A 20,008-nucleotide genomic window follows, 5' to 3' on the forward strand; every position below is an offset into this window, starting at 1 on the left:
CTATAGTTTTTGGATAGGTTTATTAGTGTGTGCGTGGCTGTCGCTACCTTATATACCTAACTAACCACCTTAAAGAACAGTGGTGGGTCCCCAGTTTCTGTCACCCTTATTTTGGGGGTCACGACCTGAAAAGTTTGGGAACCCCTGGTCGAGGCTGTCTAGGCCTATAGTAAATAAAAATTCCTTATCCAAGTAGTAGCAAGCTTACCAATAGCCATGTGTAAATAATGCCTTTAAATAGGCTATGTGATGTGCATACGATTCATTTTCAACATTTAAACATTTAGACTGTTTTTCTATTAGGCCCATGTGAAGTGGGTTATTTTAAGATCACTGTTTGTGAAGAGGAGAATAGTTACAAAATATTGTATAAAAAACACTAATTTAATCAATTTAACTAGGCTATATCCCTTCATCTGAATAGTGTCGGATGTTTTCTACGTGACATGGCTCATCTGACCTTTATTTGTAACTACTTTGAACAGTAACTGTGCAGCAGTGTACAGTGGAGAGCTGGAGGAGGAAACACTGCGCAGGCGGAACCACAGCGACGAGGGCGACAAAGAGGAGGGAAATTTAAAAAGTCCGGACTGCTTATTGGCGACAACAAGGAACGAAGAAGTCAGTTTCCATTAATCATTTGGATACAAACAAGTAATTGAAAACTAGTAAAGGCAGTCTGACAGTTTCTATACATACACATGATTCGTTTCAAAAGGAGTCATCTATGTGACAGAATGGAAACTCATCTCGACCAGGTAACGTTGACTCGTAAAGCGTTAGCAGAGAAAGTGGCTAACCTGTTAGCTTCAGCGTTGTTTACTTTCGTTAAGTAGTCGTTGCTGCTGGTGATCTGAAGTAAAGGTTCACCAATTATTTACATAAATGTTTCTATCTTGACGACATGTGTCGATGTTTGAAGATGCTTAAGGTACAGAACAAAACTGTACATGTTTATTGGGCTGGTTAGCAGGACTTGGTTCGTCATTTATTGTAAAGTCTCATAAAGCTACACGTTTATTTGCCACATTATTATTATTATTATTATTATTATTATTTGACTGATAGTCCAACAAAAAAATATGATTTTGTAATCGCAATGATTAATGGTTTATTTAAAGCAGTTGCTTTGTATTAATATATATAAAATGTATAATTGTAAACATACTGTAACAAACTGTATAGATATAAGGATTATATAAATATGTAAAATGTAAATATAGTACATCAAATTGTACAAATAGATATGTGTATATAGATATATGGATTGTATAAATTATTTAAAAAATCGTAGTATATCAAGTTGTATATATGTATGGAAAATCATTGGATTGTAAATATCAAATATAGTGTCATAAATATAGTATAGCAAATTGTATATGGATAGATTGTATATATAGAGATGTTATAAGGAACACAGGAATTTAATTTAATAAATATTAATTGTTGAGCTGTGGAAAAGGAGTAGGATTAAATAAGTTTTATACTTCTTCCTACTCCTTTTCAGGCTTATCAATTGAATATATGTAATTTTCTTTTTCTTTTTCTTTTTTTGTGAAATAATTTGAACATGTTTTTTGTTTATTGTGTTTTCGTGCTTTTCATTTTGTTTTGTATTTTTGACAATATTGAAATATTATTTAGTAAATTAAAACAAAATGTACAGTGTGTAACGAGATCTCCTCCTTCCTTTTTTTCTTTAGATTTTAGACTCACCATCCAAAAACAGTTACATCGGGAGCTATTACCAGCCTCCAGACTGCATACTACCAAAACCAAGACAGGTGGAGCTCACTTCACATTCATCCATCAGCCCTCGCATGTCTCTGGCCAGACATAATGTCGACAGCAAAGGTAAAGGCATATTGATAATGTTAAGCTTTTTTCCTCATATAATGTTTTTTTTTTTTGTTATCACCTCACATTTCGTCATCTTACCTCATTATGAATACACCATCAGCTGTTGTTGAAGCACTGAAGACCCTTCAGGAGAAAATCAGGTGGTTGGAGCAGGAAAGGATACAAGCAGAGAAGAGCTACCAGGAGTTTTCCCTTGATGCTCAAAAACATCAGCAGGCCACGACATCACGCACGGTGCTCAGTCAGCCAGCAGCCAGCCAGCCTGACACGGATAATTCTAGTAGGAAAGGTAAGTGATGGAGGGTAAAAACGAAAAGATAACTACTATTTCTTAGATATAATGAAAACTCTTTTCCATTGATTGCGATAACAGAGATTGACTCAAAGCTGCAGTCTGCGGAGGCTCGCTGTAAGGTTCTGGAAAAGCAGCTGGACTACATGAGAAGGATGGTGGAACATGCTAAGAGGGAGAGGAATGTCCTCAAGCAAAATCAGGTACTCCAAAGGACTGGAAACTCAAGTCAATAATCCGTAACCAAATGTTTCTTTAAGGGTAGACCCTGAAACTATAAGCACAATATTTGATAGAGAATTTGTTGTATGGCATTGAAAATATTTATAAAACTGAGTGAACTCTTTATATTCTTACCAGTTTTGTCATCAGGGGTTCAGTTACATTTGAGCATTTATTGATAAATAAATATATACTATAAAGTTATGCTTTAACTGGTATAAATATTAGTGCATAATAAATCAGTGCCTGTTACTAATCAGCTACAAATCTGTGTTCACTTCTCTTCTAGGCTACTCTACAGAACCAGCAGCCAAGCAGCTCAAACAGCCAATCTCAGCAGGAGAAGCTGGCAAAACTTGAATCAGAGTGTCTCAAATTGAGTAGAACCCAAACCCTGGCAGAGGTAATTCATGGCAACGTATTGGTCATATCACTGATCATCACAAGCTGACTGATAATAATATATTTATTTCATTACAATGTTGATTTCAGATGAAACTTTCCATTCTGGAGCAGAAACTGCTGAAGGAGGAGCATGAGCGTAAACTTGTGCAAGTGAAAGCCGACGAGGTCTGTCTACACACTCATACAGAAGTAACAGAGACACACACTTACACAAAGTATTGGGGAAGCCAGAATCAGTTTTTATATTTCTAATTCTCTGTACTCCGACATTCACATGTTTTACGATAAATGCAAAAACCTCTCGACCTCTCGTTGTTTTCAAGTGGTTGTGGTTTCAAATAAATGAGCTTTATTATGGCTCTTACAAAGCTACACATTTTGTGTCCACAGCTGCAGAAGGAGTTGGAAACAAACCTTCGGCTGTCTTTGCAAACGTCTGAAGAAATAAATCCAAAGAAAACAAAAAGGGCCATGAAGGTACTTTTCCTTTCAATAATGCCCATAAACTGCTTGCATTTAGTTGACAAGGAACATATTTGTTTGCACATAAAAGCACTAACTTCTGTTTTCTACCTCAGAAAACCCCCGGGCAGAACGAGCTGACATCTCCAAGCCACCGCAGGCACCCAAAAATGCCCTTTGTTGCAGGAACTGTACGACCTTTTTTTTGATAATTCTAAAACCATAAGATTCTAAAACCATGAGATAGTAACTTTTTTTTTCTTGTTGAAGTTTTTTGATTAACTTTGATTGATTTTGATTACGTCTACATCATTTGCAGTCAACCAGCCCAAGCCATTCAGTCCACGCCAACGTGCAAAGTATACTTCACATGATGAAGCACCATCAGCCCCAGCTGTGTGAACATGTGAGCTCTCTGCACCGGTCTGGTGCTGGAGTCAAGAAAAGCCTCCAAAAACACTTTGAGCCATCCTCTGCCAACACTCCTCATAAGCCCGACAGGAAGCCCCAACAAGCAGATCAGCCGCTGGGCTCGCTGTCAGACCTGCTGCTGGCTCTGCAGGATGAGCTGGGACAAATGAGCTTGTGAGTAAGGTTTTGTAAAATAGTTTCTTTGACTTTAAAAAAATCTTTGCCATCTATTTTTCTTTTGCGTGTGATTGTTTTGTTTGTCTTTTTCAGTGAGCATCAGGAGTTAGCGGGTCAGATAGACGCAGCTACAGATCAAAAGCAGAGGCACGATCTGCAAGGAGAACTAGAGAGGTTGGCGGCAAGAATGGAGGAGAAGGGAGCTCAGATCACCAAGCTCCGCAAACACCAGCAGACAGTGAGTGCAGCATCATTTAGTATGACACACGGCGTGTCTGTGAAAAGGTGTGTTTTCAAAAACCTAATTAACGATTCGTGTCCTTCTCAGATCAAAAAGCTGACCAAGAGTCAACCTTGCACTGGAGAACAAACAACCAGGAAGTCGAGTGGAATGAAACCACCCGCTCCTTCTCCAGTAAAGGCAAAGCAGAAAGGAAAGAAAGGTGGGACGGCTCATAACAACCTGCAGCTCCTCAGAGAGACCCAGAAGTTCAGAAACAGCCTCAAACAAGATGACCTGTACTGGGAAACATGAGGCTCTTCTCAGAGTGACCGCTCTGTCTGCTGGCTTTGATGCTACAGCTGGTTGAACCACAAGACTCCCCTTGGTTCCTCGCAGCCTGCTGTCCCCTCTTCTTGAAATGGTGTCTGGGACATTTCAATTAAGAAATAAAAATAGGGAATCATTGATTATTTTTTTTTTGGTGTTTTACACGGGACTTGATAATGTGTTACTCATCAAACTTTTTTATGGGTGATAAATTAATACTTTGCATATTCACAGGCCTTCACAGAGTAGTTTATGAACCATGATTTTATCTGTGAAGCTGAAGTAGTCTATTATTTTAATTATTAAACATTTAAAAAGCATTTTGGTCACATTTTATTTCAGCAAACACAACTGTGTTCTCCAATTACTTTTTTTCCCCCCTCCTCACTTCTCACTTAGAACCACAAGGTGGCAGTGCTCAGCTTTTGTTTCGTTTCCAATACTCCTACCTCTGACAGAATTGAATGTATAGCAGTAATAAGACGTAACTTTGTCATTTTGCATGCAGCATCAATCTCCTGCTGTCTTGAGTTGTCTTTAATAGAAATGCAACGCGTTGGGAACTCTGTCCCAGCAGCTGGCTGGACAGCTGAGTAAAAGCAGGCTTGACCACATGACAAACGGATGTGGTTTAATTCCCTGTGCAGTGTGCACAAGTGAGACCCAAAAAAAAGGTCAAATCCCTGAAATTGAACTTAGAAAGTTATCATTCATCTATTTTTCTGGTCTGATGACAGGACACATTTTTGTGGCATGGCTGAGGCCTTTATATTTGCTCTCTGTCAACTTGAGTCAGCCACCTTTTTATGAGATGAATAAAACATGTGTGAAGCTGCATCATAACATTCCTCCATTATCTTCTCATTCTCGGGCCTGCAGTGGTTTTGTTATCTTATCAGCTCCCATTTTTGATAACCAAGAAGCATATTTTTAACCTGAAAGCTAATCTCGGGTCACTCCCTCTACCATCATCATCAGAAACTGCTGAATTAAAAACTAAAAATACAACAGAGAATGGGTCATGGGAAAATAAAACAGCTTATTGTTTTTGTTCTCTTGCTCTCTACATTCAGCTTCATCCAGCCAAAATTGCTAGGTCCTGGTATTCTTGGCATGACTGAGTTTGCTACGTGGTTAAATGGACTGAGCATGTGTCATACGAGAGAGACTGAACCTGATGCATTGTCTCTCAGTGCTTCCATATTAGATTACAGGGCATGACTGGACATGGAAATCTGGTTAGCTGAGGCAAGAAGTCCAGACCCTTCTTTGCCCACATGCAACATCTCCTCCTATTAGCACTACTGACCCTGCAGCTCTGTTACCTTGTGACTAAACACCTCTCTGTTTGTCCACTGGTGAATAGTGTTTGTGTTTACAGGGCTGTGAATGTAGGAGGGCTTGGGAGATATGAGGCATTGGTAAGGGTTTGTTAAAATATTGTCTATGAACGACTGCTCATCCATCATTTTAAGAGGATAAGACGATGTCTAAAGTGTAAAATTCAGACTGAAAAAAAGAGGTGCATTTACGGGTTAAGTTACATAGTCTGATATGAACTGGACATTCTTTTCTACCACTGGCTAGTCACACATCAAGTGCAGGGTTGCAGATTGTTTTTAAGGGACAGACAAGACTGTGGTGCAGTTGTCCAAAACACATTTTCTCCTACAACTCTTCCTTGGTTCCTGGAAACTGTACCAGCTGGGGGCTGAGCCACTGAAAGAATAACAGTCTGCTCAACACAAACACACAGTGTACGCACACACCTCATTCAAGAATGTAGTCAACTGTACAAACTGTTGTTCCTGAGTGTGTACACGAACATTTCCTTTGGAGAGAAGGGATTTTGCTGCATAGGCAGAACCTCGCTGTGACCTTAGACACTGATCATGTGTCATGGAAAACAAAGGGACTGTTTTTGATAAGAGATGTGGTGTCTTTGGTTTGGGCTGTCATTGACTCAAATAGGTTTAAAAATGTTATATGACTGAAAACAATCTTGGTGTTGTTATTGTTTTTAACATTTGCTTTGTACCTCATTACTTTTCTCACTAACTACACCGATCAGGTGGATGTTGCAAGTTTTATCCTTATGTATCATCACCGTTTTATTTGAGATTGTCTTCAAGGACAATATAGACTTAAAGCTCCTGTGAGGAGTTTCAACTAGTTATGACAGACTGAAATTAATAACGATGCCTCTATATTGTGTCTATATAGTTATTCTTAATATCTCTAACTAGGGCTGGGTCGATGTGACTAAAAACGTTATCACGATAAAAAAATGGAATATCAGTCGATAGGGACATTTTCACAATAAATGTCAAATCATTATTTCTTTCACGAGGTTCCTGAGGTAAAGTTTAAAAAAAACAGATGGCTAATTGTGGTGTAATTATTCTTTATTTTTTAGAGTATGACAAACTATACTTCATCATCTCACAATCATTAGCACAGTGATTTAAAATGCTGAGAAAAGTTATATCACGATAATTGTCGTTGTCGTTTTAAAGCCCAATAGACTAAATTATATCGCGATTATTATGGTTTTATCGACCAGGCGTATCTGTAACAGCAGCCACGGGGGTGTAGTTGTCAGCCAAGTGGATTTACACCCTTTGGTTTTGTTTTCCACAGCAAATAATCTTGCAATTATTATTTACAAATATAAATTAACAAATATTTCACCTCCAAAAGACACCGAGACAGACGAGGATTACATGTTATAAAAGCTGTGACGAGATGACGAATCTCGCAAGTGATACGTTTGACTGTTAAAACAGTGGAACAAGATGTTTGTGTGTGTGTGTGTGTGTCAGGAATCCTTGCTTACAGTTGTATAAGTCACATAATGTATAAAGCCAATGCAGAAGTGCAAAACTCAGCAGTTTCTCATGTGTCCCCTTGAGGCTGGCTGCTTAAGCTCCAGAAGCCTCATACACGCCAATTCAAAAACGCTCCACAGGACAACTCTCTATCTGCTTAAACACGACTTACTACCAGAATAACTGAGGCTTCTACAGCCCGGAAACTGTCTGTGCCATGGGCTCACAGGTATCCCTTATAGAGGCCAATCTCTGCATGGAGGAGGTAGAGAAGAGGGCTCTAGCTACCTACACAGTGGCTACCCCCCTGCCACTGGTTTAAATATATGGATGACACTACTAAGACACTAAGAGAGGATGTCAGAGGAAACAGTTTGGCCTTCTTGGACTGTGGGGCGTGCATCCAAGAGTCTACAGGAAACCTACCCACTCAGCCTGGTGTTTACTTTTTGAGTTCTATCTTCCACTACAACATAAGATAGGTGTCATCAGAACCCTACATCATCGGGCTATGAGTCCTACCTACAAGGGCAGAGGGAAGAGATAAGGAACAGAAACATCTTAGGGAGCACTTAATACATGCAGTTAGATGAAATGGGCCATTGACAAGACTTCCAAAATACACAGCACCAACAAGGAAGAGATGATGATGTCACCTCACTAACATCTGCACATTGAAGCTAGCTTGAAGTATGGTTTTACTTCAAAATACACAAATATATTTCATATTAAGTCAAGATTTGTCATTGAAGTTTAATGTTCCAAGAAAGTCAACACCAATTTGTTTAACAATATTCAAACTTTATTGGTTTTACATTGTGAAACTAAAGGCAACACTAGAAAACAAGGCACAAAATAAAAGTTTGAGAGCAAAAAGTTAGGGAGCACAAAAGAAGCACAAAACATTTTAGGAGGCATTGTGGCACCTGTAAGTGTCTTTATGGCTGTGTGCGAATAGTCGTGTGTCAAAGTGGGGGGGGGGAGAGAGAGAGAGAGAGCCGAAATGCAGAATCGTACCTACAAAACTGATGTTCTATAAAACAAAAATGTAAATTAAATGGCACTGCAGCCACTGTGTGCTAGAGTAATAAAGTCACAAGGCAAAAAGGAGGGAATGGAAAAACACTTTTTTACTCTTCAAATGATACACTGCAAGGCGAAAAATTGATCAGAGAGCCCTCCATGAAAAATCCTACTGGAAAGAAAACCAAGTCATTCAATGCAACAATTGTAAGTAACAAAGAAAGTGAGTGTTTACAATACGATGGAAATGTTGCTTTTAAGAACACTAGAGGTCTGTGGCTGTGGTTACATTATTACTGGGAAGTAGTTTTTAAATACAATTGGCTGGTGAGAAGCTTCCCTGGCTACAACCAGGCCTCTTCTTGGTATACAGAGCCCAACATTTACTAGCTGGTTAAAGCCATTTCAGCAGTATTAAAACAAATACAATTTAACTGGTATTGGTCTAAATGTCATCACCTTAAAACTGCTGAAATGACAGCCATTAAGTACAGGAAACAAATTTCCCACAAACACAAATGGCCTGGCAATTGCCTGGACAGCTTATCGCTAGCAAACGCTTGGTGAGTTTGATGGAGAAGTTAAGGCTGAGTGTGACAAAACAGACATTTAAGCAGAATACAACACAGAAATCCACTAAGCAAGGGGCTGAAAGTGCTGAGTCACATTGATACTTGGTGTGGCATATCATCTTACAAACTTTAACTATATACCTATATTAACTGAATAAGGCACTTTTCCTGTAAGAGGTGCACGGGCAGAGCTAGTAAATTGTAGGTGAAGCTGCAGAGAGGCAACGCAATGGACATCTGTTTGTTATCCATTTATGCCAAAGGTGTTTTGACATACTGCAATGTCATCATGTGATTCTGAATTTTAAAAGGAATGCAGCAACCATGTCAGAAGCAAATAGCGCACTGGGACTTCTCGAGGTGGTGACACAGCATACCAGCTGTGAATAAAACTCAGTTATTTCTCTTAATCTGGGACGAAGGCTCTCCACATGCAAAGAATGAACAAATGGGTGCAGCTAAGGCAAAAACTCTGTAGCCTTCTTGCCATATTTGGGGTCTTTGGGCTGTAGCCTAATGCCACCAGGTGATAGTTTAAAAGGCGTGTAAATGGTGAGCAGCAGAAAACATGTACGGTAATTCTAAATTATGAAAACAAAAAAAAGAAAAGAAACATCTGTACTCGTGAAGTTCTTTTTGTGGTCATACAAACAAGGCGATGACTCATCCATTGATTTATATTCAAGATTGAGTTTTTGTACAAGCATCAGATTTTTTTTGTTTGTTGGCAGAACAATTAAAACATTTACAAAGACAAAATTAAAAAACAGTGTCAGTGCAATGCTCAATCTCCATGCCAAAACTCAGGACTTTGGCTTAATGCACACTGTTTCAAGGCATTCTTTTAACTAGCATATGGGCTGTTCACAAATAATCGAGTGGTTTTTCAGTGTGTCTAAATCCTAAAGAGCATATGCAAGGCAAACAAAAAACACAACTCCAAGCATCCAGCATGCAGTAAAGAAAGAGAAGGCTTTAAACCAAACGGTCTTGAAACTGACAAGCCACTACGAGCAAAATGTATTAATCAACACTCCTTCATTTAGCCTTTCCTCAAGTTGAAACCTAGAGTATAAAAACATAGGACATGGCTATGTACAGGAGGGACAAAAGGGGGTAAATCACACTGTTAGCAGCGAGCTAATAAGAGAACTGAGCTAGGAAACAAATTCAACTACACTAAATTGTTGCAGTACAATTAGAATCCTCTCATTACTCGGCAAAGTTAGAAATTGAAAATGCAATGCTCGTTTAACCCAATCCGCACTTAAACTATCCAACATTCAATGCACTCTTTCCATCTTGGCAAGTTTTTCTTAAATTAACCCCAATATTTCTGCCTTTTCCTTAAATAAAAGTACACTGAGATCTATAGCACCCAACAGTGCTCCAACATCTCCTGCCAGCTCATTGCTCATGTGTCTAAGTTTCAGCCGACTTCGGAGACAGAAACAGTGAAGCAGGTGGGCATTTTGGAACAGTCCTGCGTGCTACAGATGGGAGAGAACCTCTAAAATGTATTATTCATACAAAAAAGGTCAGCAGTGAGAAGACCATCATGCACTGATACAGTCTTCTGCTTAAAGGAAAAGAAGAAAATAAAACTTCAATTTGACTGCTCAAGGCCTTCAAAAGGACTTCTATCTATTGTAATCTTCAACAATAAAAGGCTCTTCAGTCCAGCTGGGATACTACAGTTGTCACCAATATCAGCACAGCGATACCGTTTCTGTCCTAGAAACATAAACTAATGATAACACTCAGGCCTCGACCAAGGGAAAAAAAAAAAAAAAAAAAAAAAAAAAAAAAAAAAAAAGGACTCATCCTCGAGCGTTTCTCTTTGGAAGTCACACTCGACACTAAAGGCACTTCACTGCTATCACTGTCAACATCCAGAAGGTGCATGCCATTCTATGTATATCCCCATTATCTGTATTATACATTATTAAAACAAATTAATTATTCATATTTCTGAGATATTCTACAATCTTTCACTTCGACCCACAGGCCACTTAGACTACCTTGGCCAGCTCAACGCTAGCAACCCGAGTGGGTATGTTTTGATGTTGGTAAAAATAAAAAAAATACTGTTGGGGAGGTAAAAGGACAGGAGATTCACCTGTTAGATGATTTATTGCGTTTAGCTGCTTTTTTTTTTTTTGGCAGCTTTATTTTTAAATGTCTTCTTTTACGGCTACTATTGATTGGGTTTTTAAAAAAAAAATCCGCAGGAAAAAAAAACCAGCACAACCCTCCAAAATGCCACCAAAAGTCAAAGCGGAGGGAATGCTAGTTTTTCTCCATTGTGACATCAGATGATTGGGTGTTGCTTTTACTCCCTCCTAAATGACTCTACTTCTTCTTTACATCATCCATAAACACATATACATGATACAACAGATGGAGGGAGAGGGAACCTGCTTGCGATTCAAGAGGCTAAAAGCAAGACTGAATCATCCTCATTAATATTTACTGTGAACTCAAACAGTGTTTCCAAATAAACGCTACTAGTATGCAGCTGTACTACTCCAGATACCAACAGGAAAGCTACTTTGAATACATGACTAATTAGTTAACTCTCAAGCGGTGTATTAGATGGAATAATCATGAGGAGAGGGGCTGTAAATAACAAGAACCCCCTCGATTTGCTGGAAAACGCTCTTTGCAGAGTGACTAACGACGTGGTGGAGGTGGGAGTAGCTGTCAGATGATGTAATCCATATGCTCAAGGCTTAAATGCCACATCACCAGAGATCTGTTGAGCTGTACAAGTTTGTGATTTATCATACATCGAGGCTTATGTGGGTGCCTTTATACAAACTACAACTGCAGCTAGTGGCACAAACATCAAGGGTCTGGAAAACCTGCTTGAAAACACTGTTAGAGTCCGACGTGGTGGATGTGGAGGCTTCTCTGGAGGGTTCTAGTTGTTGGTGATGGGTGGAGATAAAGTGGATCCAAACGTACGTCTGCTTCAGAGGGTATGGTAGTTGCGGTCCTTGGACTTGCAAAATTTGTAGAGGAAGAAGATGACGGCCTGCAGACCCAGGACCAGCACTATTCCACCGATGAAGCTCGCAGCATCGAAGGTGTTCTTGTGAGGTGCAGGGGAGGGGGCGATGGGTGTGGTAACTGGGGTTTTTCCAGCTGTGATAGAGAAAGAGGAACAAAAAATAGAGATGTTGGAGTTATTATTGTTTATATGCACGTTACAGGAACATTTAAAAAAAAAAAAAAACTCTCAATATATCACAATGTGAGCCGCTTACTTATCGGAGAAGCAGTCGTAGGAACAGAGATGTTACCACTGCCAGTGGGGGCAACAGTGGGAATCACGGTGGAATTGTCTGAAGTGGGGTCCCAATAAAAACACATCTATTAGCCTTTTAACTCGTACATCATAGTAACTTTTCAGAAATACAAAAACTGGCTAATTTGTTCAGGTGTACCCAAACAAACATATTTTAAGAATAAGAATAACTGTGACTTGGTAACAGAAGAGCCTCGTTCTTTAGGAGTGGCTGTTCACTTGTTTCATTTAACACTTACCAAATGTAAAAAAATGTAAGTAAGAATGGTGACAATAACTAGAGTGTGACAGATGTTGGCTTTTTCCAACTCGTTACAGTTTAAAAATGGTGAAACAATCAGTGACTCATTTATATGACTTGAAAGGCTGCATTTGAATAAATAACTTCATGATGTAAGATGTTCTAAATAATTGTATTAACTATTAATTAATGCTCTGTTACATTCGATGCTGCGAGTGTTGTAAACGAAGGATTAGAATTGCTTCACAAACTAATGACACCATTTCAAAATCAGCTGAGCCTGGTTTCCTGCACATTAATATAGGCCATGAAAAACATGTCTTAATGGTGCATTTCAGAGAGCCTATATATCATTGTTAGGCTCATAAAGACTGATCATGCTTCCCAATAAAAGCCATCTTGTGTTCCACCTGTCAAAGTCTTTTAGGGTGAAGCAGCAGCACTAGGAGATGTTGAGTTGGCATTAGCAGTAACCTAATACAGTTCTGACAGCATGTAAAGACAGTAAACAGCAAACAGTGAGGCTGTTATTATGATAACATTATTTTATAACATGCTGTATTGTTTTCCAATAATCCCTCATACAAGTGAAGGTAGCACAATTAAAAGGAAGACAATATAAAGAGTAACCAAAGTAGAAAGTACACTAAATTAATCGTTTCAAAAATGTGTTTTAACATTAAACCCATTCAAATTTCCACGTCAGCACACAGAGAACAGCAGGGAGCAGCAGAGCGTTTAAGAGACTTGTTACCTGTGGTGACGCTGATGTTAGAGACGGAGGTGGTGACAACAGGGGTAGGGGAGGCTGTAGTGGGAGGGGGAGGAGCAACAGTAGTCCCGGATTCTGTTGAGTTCGGTTTTGTGGTAGTTTCAACAGCTGGACAGAGAACCAACACCAAGACAGGGTAAAGGGAGGGAGGCAGCAAGAGACACTCAGCAAACAACAACAACAACAAAAGCTCCCTTATTATTTCCCTTATGTAGACAATTAGTGTTTTTGGACAGAAACAAAGAAGACAGACACAAAATGCTGAGACTGATCTGTATCTTGCACCTTATTAAGACCACTACTGAATCTGGAGAGAATTACAAGCCCCAACTTTGGAAAAGTAAAAAAAAACAAAAAACAAACATGTTAATATTAAACATATTTACAACCACTTTAACATTAAACTTACCTGAGCAGTTCACATTGCTGCAGGACTCGTTGACGCTCAAGAGACTCATGTTGCGACAGCTAGCAGTTACTGAAAGACACAAAAGAAAGTAGAATTAAAGGCCTGCTTCATGCTTTATATGATTGAAGTGTACCCATGTAGATTTTACTGTCATGTGTTAAAAAACAACAGCACCTTTGACAAAAAATGTTTATTCATTAAGAGGCTCAAAGCCGAATGATTCCTTTGTTTCCCCACAACATAACAGCATGCTGGATTGATCTACATTTCCTTGTAGTTCATGTTCAAATGGCCAAATGTCAGTAAATGTCTTACTTCTTTTCAGTATATACAAGCAGTTAAACAACCTGATATGCAGCAGGTCAAATCTCTTTGTCTTCTCCTCCACATGAACGTTGGAGCAGTTGCTCAAACAAGCCCACATCCTGCAGTTAGGAGGACGGAGTTCCTTGTATCCTGCTGCCCTCCATCTTAACACTGTTACTTTCAGTCTGACTTCTTTTGTTTGCCCTTTTCACTTCTATGATACAAGGTCCAGAGTTTCTTTGTCTAACATTTATTGAAAGTAAAAAATACTTGATTTTAAGTAAAATTCTAAAATGTGACTTCAGAACAATAAAAAAAGGGCAAAATCGCAAAATTTCAGTTTAAAAAGATATTAGCTATGCTACAGAGTTATATAAATGTAGAATTATAGAACTAGTTGTTGTTTTTTTACGTCATGTTAACATTATACACCGTCAGCAATTAATATAGAACAAATTATATCTAAGGAAAATGTTTATCTGCAAAATAAAACATAAAAATGTCACAAGTCTTTCTCTTTGATACACTTATGTTCTCTCTGCTGACACACAGTTTGATCTTTTAGCTCTTTTAATGTAAACTCTGATTATTTATTAACACAGACAGAAAGGGACTTTGCCCCGCTGTGACGCCTCACTTGTCCCAAATACTTCAAAATAATGTTTTGTCTGTATCTTGAGTTCTTCTTCTCATTTTTAAAGTACACAAGAAACTAAATTTGACCAACTTACAAGATGAAATACCTTAGAGGTTTTAAAAACCATGATTTGTGTTGATTTTTCAACAGAGAAAATCAGCCCATGTCCCATGTGAGAAACCATGAGTCAAGACTGAGAGCAACTTGTGACTATAGATGTTTTTCACACCCTGTTACACGGTGTTCAGGATACACAGACAACACGTTTTATTTAAAGATTTAGCCAAGATGTCATGAACGCTTAACAAAATCTGACGTTCCACAGATAGTGCACGCTATAGGAAATACTTTGATAGAGTTATTGGATAATGTGTGAAGCTTAAATCATCAATCATTTGTATAAAATATCAATCAGAGCAGAAATGTTACATATTAATGACAGAAGGCAAATCAACAATCACTTGGTTTCCCCATATTAAGCAATACTTCATTATTTTAAAATAGTTTTTGAACTTCCTTAATGTGAGATGCTAATGGTCTTTTCGTAATGATGGTAAATTTAAAACCCTTAATTTTTTATTTTATTGTCTTATGAGTAGATTTAAAATCTTATGTCTGGCAGAGATACTTGAGGTTGTGATCAGTTATATTAGAGATGTTTTAACACTTTAAGAACATGTTATTGACTAAAACAAGATGTAAAAATATATCTATAGTACACAAGCCAAACAATAACTTGATTTATCAAGAGTCCATCTTGCAGCCTATGGACGTCATGGACACACTAATGAGAATACACTAACAGTATGCAAATATTCTGAATGGCCACTTTGTCTTTACATGTCTCAGTCTGCTCTGGAATGCAGTTTTACTGGACCTGAAAGTAAACTCCTCAAGTAATACGGAAGTGAAAAATATTTTCACCATAAAGGTTCAATATAAGGACAGGAGTGGCCGTTATTCACCTTTGACCTCTTCTTTGTGGTGATAAAAATAAACCAAACGTGTGCTCAAATGTGTTTCTATGAGCATGCGACAGATTTATCATCCTGACATACATGAACAAAATAAAGGGAACTAAGTCGGCCCTGCGTAGTGCACCTGGTGCTGTAAAACATCTCTGCTTGTTATACAATAATCCACAGGCATCAAACCCAATGACTTCCATTAGATGGCTGCTTCCCATAAATGACAGTTACCCAAACTTTAACGACAAGGCTGCAGCCAACGTTGAAAGCATCTTTTGTCTTTCTCCAAATAGGGTCAAAATGGCTCACTGGTCTGTGTTTCACTGTCCCCTCTGCTCACAGGGCCGTACTTCATTTGTAGTTGGACGTTTTTTTTTTTTTTAATCAGATTCTGCAGTTGTGTGCACTTTCCTTGGATACAAACAACAAACAAATAGCTGTCTTTGTTATAATTATTAGCTTGAGGAGCCCAGGATTTAAAGTTACTGTTGAGACTGTGTCTCTGGCTTATGGTTTATTTATGTGGATATGTTTTATGGTATTTTTTTTACCTGTTCTCACTGGTGTCTATTTAGTACGCTTGGCATCAGCTTACCAGCGTTGTTTCTCTTTGCTATTGCAGCCTCACCCTGATTTATATATTTTTTTTGTGCCATTTTTTCAGCGTGTTCTTCCCTCTGCATTACAAGATAAACACACCTGGTGAATAAGCACCAAAAATAAGCTGCCTCATATGTTTCAAACTCAAGAAGTGAAACTTTTTAACGCTCAACACTTCCATGACTCACTGCCTTCCGAATTCTGATTTAGTATCATCGAAGGTAAGTCATCTCAAAAGTGTTGGCTGCATTATTTTTCACACTCTGCGTGTGATCTCTGCAAGGGGAACCATGTGGGAGGAGCGTTTTTTTTATCTCAACACTCTCCAGTAGGTCAGGGGGATGTTATCTCACAGGCAGCTGTGAGAGGCAGGACTGGCTCTCACACCGACTCAAGATGGTGACATCATCATCACCACCAGCACCAGCACCACGAGATGCAGCCACAGCTTCCCCGAGCCGTATGTGTGAATGAAAGTCTCAGTGGCCAATCTTGCCACAGTAAACAGCCTCTAACTGGGCTTTGTCACAGAATATGGCCTGTACTTAAAGGCGCTGCAGTGCTTGCTCGTACACGTGTAAGTTTTGTGTATAAAAATAACAAGCTGCAGGGAAATGTTCCTCTGACGCCAAAAGCTTGTTTACACTAACTCCCTAAACCAAAGATAAATTTGGTAATGACACTGTGGTAGGCGTTAGCTTGCTGCAGGAGCATCATTATACTCTGCAACCGGCTAGAGCTGACCTTTCTGGTTTTTGCTGAGTTCATATTAAATAGGTGATCTATTCTTGAGTTTGTGAAAGGCTTTAGAATTTGTTTCACAGCATGGCTTGCATCCTGTTTTGTAGGCTGGTGTCAGTTATATGTTCCAGTGAGTAACAGAAAGAGGAGAAGAAAGACATTAACAGAAAAACCTCCCTGAGAGCCATGAGACCTAAACTTGTTTACAGTAATTGTCAGAGGATTTAGGGATGGGAAATTGCAAATCCATAACAGCTAAACTAATTATTATTTTCAGTTTTGACTGATCTGTTAGTTATTGTCTCAATTTAAAGATTAGATGTTTAGTTCATATAAACGTATGAGATCAAAATCAGTGTTTCCCAAAGCCGAACTCAAATCTCTACAGTCACAACATAAAGACATTATGTTCACTCTCTTAGTTCATCTAAGTAGGAACTGTTAAAAGCTAGAAGAGAATAAAGACCTGTTTTCAAACTACTCAAAACATGATAACTGATTATAAAATTTTGCAGCCCAAAAGACTCCAGTTGAAACCAGTTCAAATACCTTTTTAACTAATTATAGAACAGATCTTTATAAATTGTTTTTTTTTGTACGTTGGGTTAATTCCTCATGAGGATACAGTGTTTCTGTAAACCTGTACATGCTCCTCCCTGAAGACACTTCCTTTCTCCCTTGGCTCAGTGGTGAGGCAGTTAATTGTCATCTCACCTGTCATGCTCAACAGCTTAATACATTATTAAGTAATGTGTCATTGATTGTCTGTTTTACATAGACACAGACAAAACAGGAGGCTGTGGGTTCAACAAATCTCAAACCAGCCTTTCTTGTGTTCAATCACAGCTTTTCAATGACAATGTTGTTAAACAGGTCAGCTCCCATGAGAGGTAAAGTATACTGTTCTTGTCCTTCCAAAGTGCACAATTCTTAACAACACAAGACTACACACATGTTACAGTGTGTTCTCACTCCTCAATTTTCACCCGAGGCGTAAATCCTGAGAACGACAAGACACATGAAGCTTCTCCCGTCTGAACACTCGTTCCTCTCACTCGTGCCGTTATCCTCTCCTTCCTTCTGTTCCCCCTCTGTGTGAGGATATTGCAGGCTTCCTGCCACACATTCCCTCGCTTCCTCTCCTGTTCATCTTATTCACAGTCACTGGAGAGTAAACACGCTGAATGAACTCAGGCCAACATTAGGGGAAGGCCCTCTAGGGCGATATGGTCGATAAACAAAATACTCATGAGAATTGCTTTTTTTTTTTCTCCTCCAACTACAAGGTTCTGGTTTCAGCAAATTCTACCAGAGATCTATTGTTGCCTGCCTCTGCCTTTACAAACACAAATAATCACAAGTGTTAAACCCATACTCTTTTAAATTGCGACATATCTTAAGAGTTTTACCATCTAAAATGTACCTGCTCTACCTATAAAAACATGTCACCTAATCTCCATGCAACACAAAAACAACAAGCTCCTCTCCTAAACTGATGAAATCATGAAACTCAACAAGGAATAAGAAGTGAATGGAAAGCTGTTGGGTCACCTCAGGAAGTGATCAGTCATAAAGTTTAGCTGTGGCATCTCCTTTTTCACAGAGTGATGGAGATTTCTTAATCACAACCAGCAAGACTTCATAGTTGGTAAAAAAATAAATAAATAAATAAATACCAACACAGCAAATTTCTCCACATCCCCTCTGTGCTGCAGAAGTCAGAGATTTCTCACTTGCAGACGGATATTTCCATTAACGTAATGAAATTAGAAAAATTGTGACGCCCGAGAAGAAGGCTACGACCAGAAATAAACGTTCTTTTTCCTCATCGGCCCAATCAATCCTCGTTATGATTTTATCGTGTTATGAAATTGTAATCCACTTCATACAATCACCCGCAGAGTTAGGCTCAACAAGCCATGTGCAAGTCATTTACCTTATCTAAATCAGCCCCTCCAGATCAACAGCATTGGCCACGGTGCCCAAGACGTGCTATGATACAGCTCGGGGCTTTAAGGGGAAATTGCAATGACATCATCTGAAAGTCAGCACCCACTGGCCATACATTCTCTCCATGCCCAGGAATCATGTGTCCAATCAATGCGGCTGTCTGCACAATTCAGGACGCACAAAGACTGACCTGTGCCACTCACTTCTCAACCTGTCTCACACACACACACACACACACACACACATTAATGGACAGATACTCACATGCTGAGCAAAGAACCCACTGGCAGTCATTGCCTCCACATGAATCACATGACTGAGTGGAACAACCATCTGCAAAGAAATCACACACAAGAGTTAGTTATGGTACATTAAGGCAACTTTCCACATGTGATATCATACAAGTGCAGCTCTACAGATCTTTACAACAAGGATGCATAACTTCATATTATGTCGTAATGCGCAATCTTTTAGCACACACACACACACATACACATACACACACAAACAGCAGGGCATGACAACATGATTTTAATGTGACTCAGATAGAAGTGTAGTGTTGCATAACAGGTTGATCTGGTCCATGTTGGTACCTGAACAACTCGGGCTGGCAATCATGACTACACCAGTCTTGCTCATGCCCTCCTCTGTGTCACTCTTTTCCTTCTCATTTACAAGAGATATCTGCGGTATCACCCCCACCCCATTAAAAGTTAGCATACCTCGCTAGCCTGCTAAAAGCTACAGACAACTTGAGTCACTCTTGGCCAGCGTGGACATAAAAACAGACAAGTTGCCAAAAAAAAAAAAAAAAAAAAAAAAGGACAGTATTTGCGTTAAACCAAAACAAAGTTGAGAGACAGCTGTCAAAGTGGAAGCTGAGGAAAAGTAATTATGAGAAGCCATGTGTAAAAAAAAAATGGAGGTACATGTAGATTAAAATCAGCTAAGTGTGGATGTCTTGACCGAGCTAAGGAGGCGGTGTTAGCCCGCTAGCTGCGCACTGAGAGGTCGCAAACTTACCTGCGTCCGTCGCGGCTGGTGACCCGATAAGAGCCAGAACTACAGTGAAAAGCACCGCCTTCAAGAACATGACTGCTGGCGAAAATGTTGCTTTATCGGCTCTGGAGAGAAGTAGTTGTCGTCTGAGAGACGTCGAGGTGCAAGAATGAGGAGATTTTCACGGCTTCCTCCCCGTGTTGCGTTTCTGGTCGCTGCTGCTGCTGCTGCTGCTTCTCGCTAGCTCTCCACTTCCTATTTGACAGGTCATGT

At 39.2% G+C, this 20,008-nt stretch overlaps 2 protein-coding genes across 3 annotated transcripts; one reads left to right on the plus strand and one right to left on the minus strand.

Annotated features, from left to right (window-relative positions):
• Positions 1-557: 557 nt before the first annotated feature.
• On the plus strand, positions 558-4,699 carry cep57l1 (centrosomal protein 57, like 1). Its single transcript, XM_020632884.3, has 11 exons — positions 558-758; positions 1,704-1,854; positions 1,961-2,149; positions 2,234-2,355; positions 2,664-2,777; positions 2,867-2,944; positions 3,170-3,256; positions 3,358-3,432; positions 3,561-3,826; positions 3,923-4,067; positions 4,158-4,699. Exons 1-11 carry the CDS (start codon positions 702-704, stop codon positions 4,362-4,364), a joined length of 1,491 nt encoding a protein of 496 aa, XP_020488540.2. The 5' UTR covers positions 558-701; the 3' UTR covers positions 4,365-4,699.
• A 3,288-nt stretch (positions 4,700-7,987) lies between these two features.
• cd164 (CD164 molecule, sialomucin) lies at positions 7,988-19,973 on the minus strand. 2 transcript variants are annotated; one of them, XM_020632862.3, is made up of 6 exons: positions 19,760-19,973; positions 19,001-19,069; positions 13,535-13,603; positions 13,108-13,233; positions 12,072-12,149; positions 7,988-11,949 (listed from the first exon to the last, which is right to left on the minus strand). In XM_020632862.3, the coding sequence occupies exons 1-6, from the start codon at positions 19,827-19,829 to the stop codon at positions 11,777-11,779; spliced, it is 585 nt and encodes a 194-aa protein (XP_020488518.1). In that variant the 5' UTR covers positions 19,830-19,973; the 3' UTR covers positions 7,988-11,776. The 2 variants fall into 2 exon arrangements, with proteins under 2 accessions (XP_020488518.1, XP_020488519.1); XM_020632863.3 differs by lacking the exon at positions 13,108-13,233.
• Positions 19,974-20,008: the final 35 nt, after the last annotated feature.

The sequence above is a fragment of the Labrus bergylta genome, chromosome 15 (genome assembly GCF_963930695.1).
Source record: "Labrus bergylta chromosome 15, fLabBer1.1, whole genome shotgun sequence".
NCBI classification, from domain to species: Eukaryota; Metazoa; Chordata; class Actinopteri; order Labriformes; family Labridae; genus Labrus; species Labrus bergylta.

Coding starts and splice junctions, on each gene's coding strand:
- cep57l1 (XM_020632884.3), top strand. CDS start 702: ATGATTCGTTTCAAAAGGAGTCATCTATGTGACAGAATGGAAACTCAT. Junction 2,945..3,169: donor TGCAAGTGAAAGCCGACGAG/GTCTGTCTACAC, acceptor TTGTGTCCACAG/CTGCAGAAGGAGTTGGAAAC. Junction 3,433..3,560: donor TGCCCTTTGTTGCAGGAACT/GTACGACCTTTT, acceptor CATCATTTGCAG/TCAACCAGCCCAAGCCATTC.
- cd164 (XM_020632862.3), bottom strand. CDS start 19,829: ATGTTCTTGAAGGCGGTGCTTTTCACTGTAGTTCTGGCTCTTATCGGG. Junction 19,070..19,759: donor ACCAGCCGCGACGGACGCAG/GTAAGTTTGCGA, acceptor ATTTCTTTGCAG/ATGGTTGTTCCACTCAGTCA. Junction 12,150..13,107: donor TAACATCAGCGTCACCACAG/GTAACAAGTCTC, acceptor ACCCCACTTCAG/ACAATTCCACCGTGATTCCC.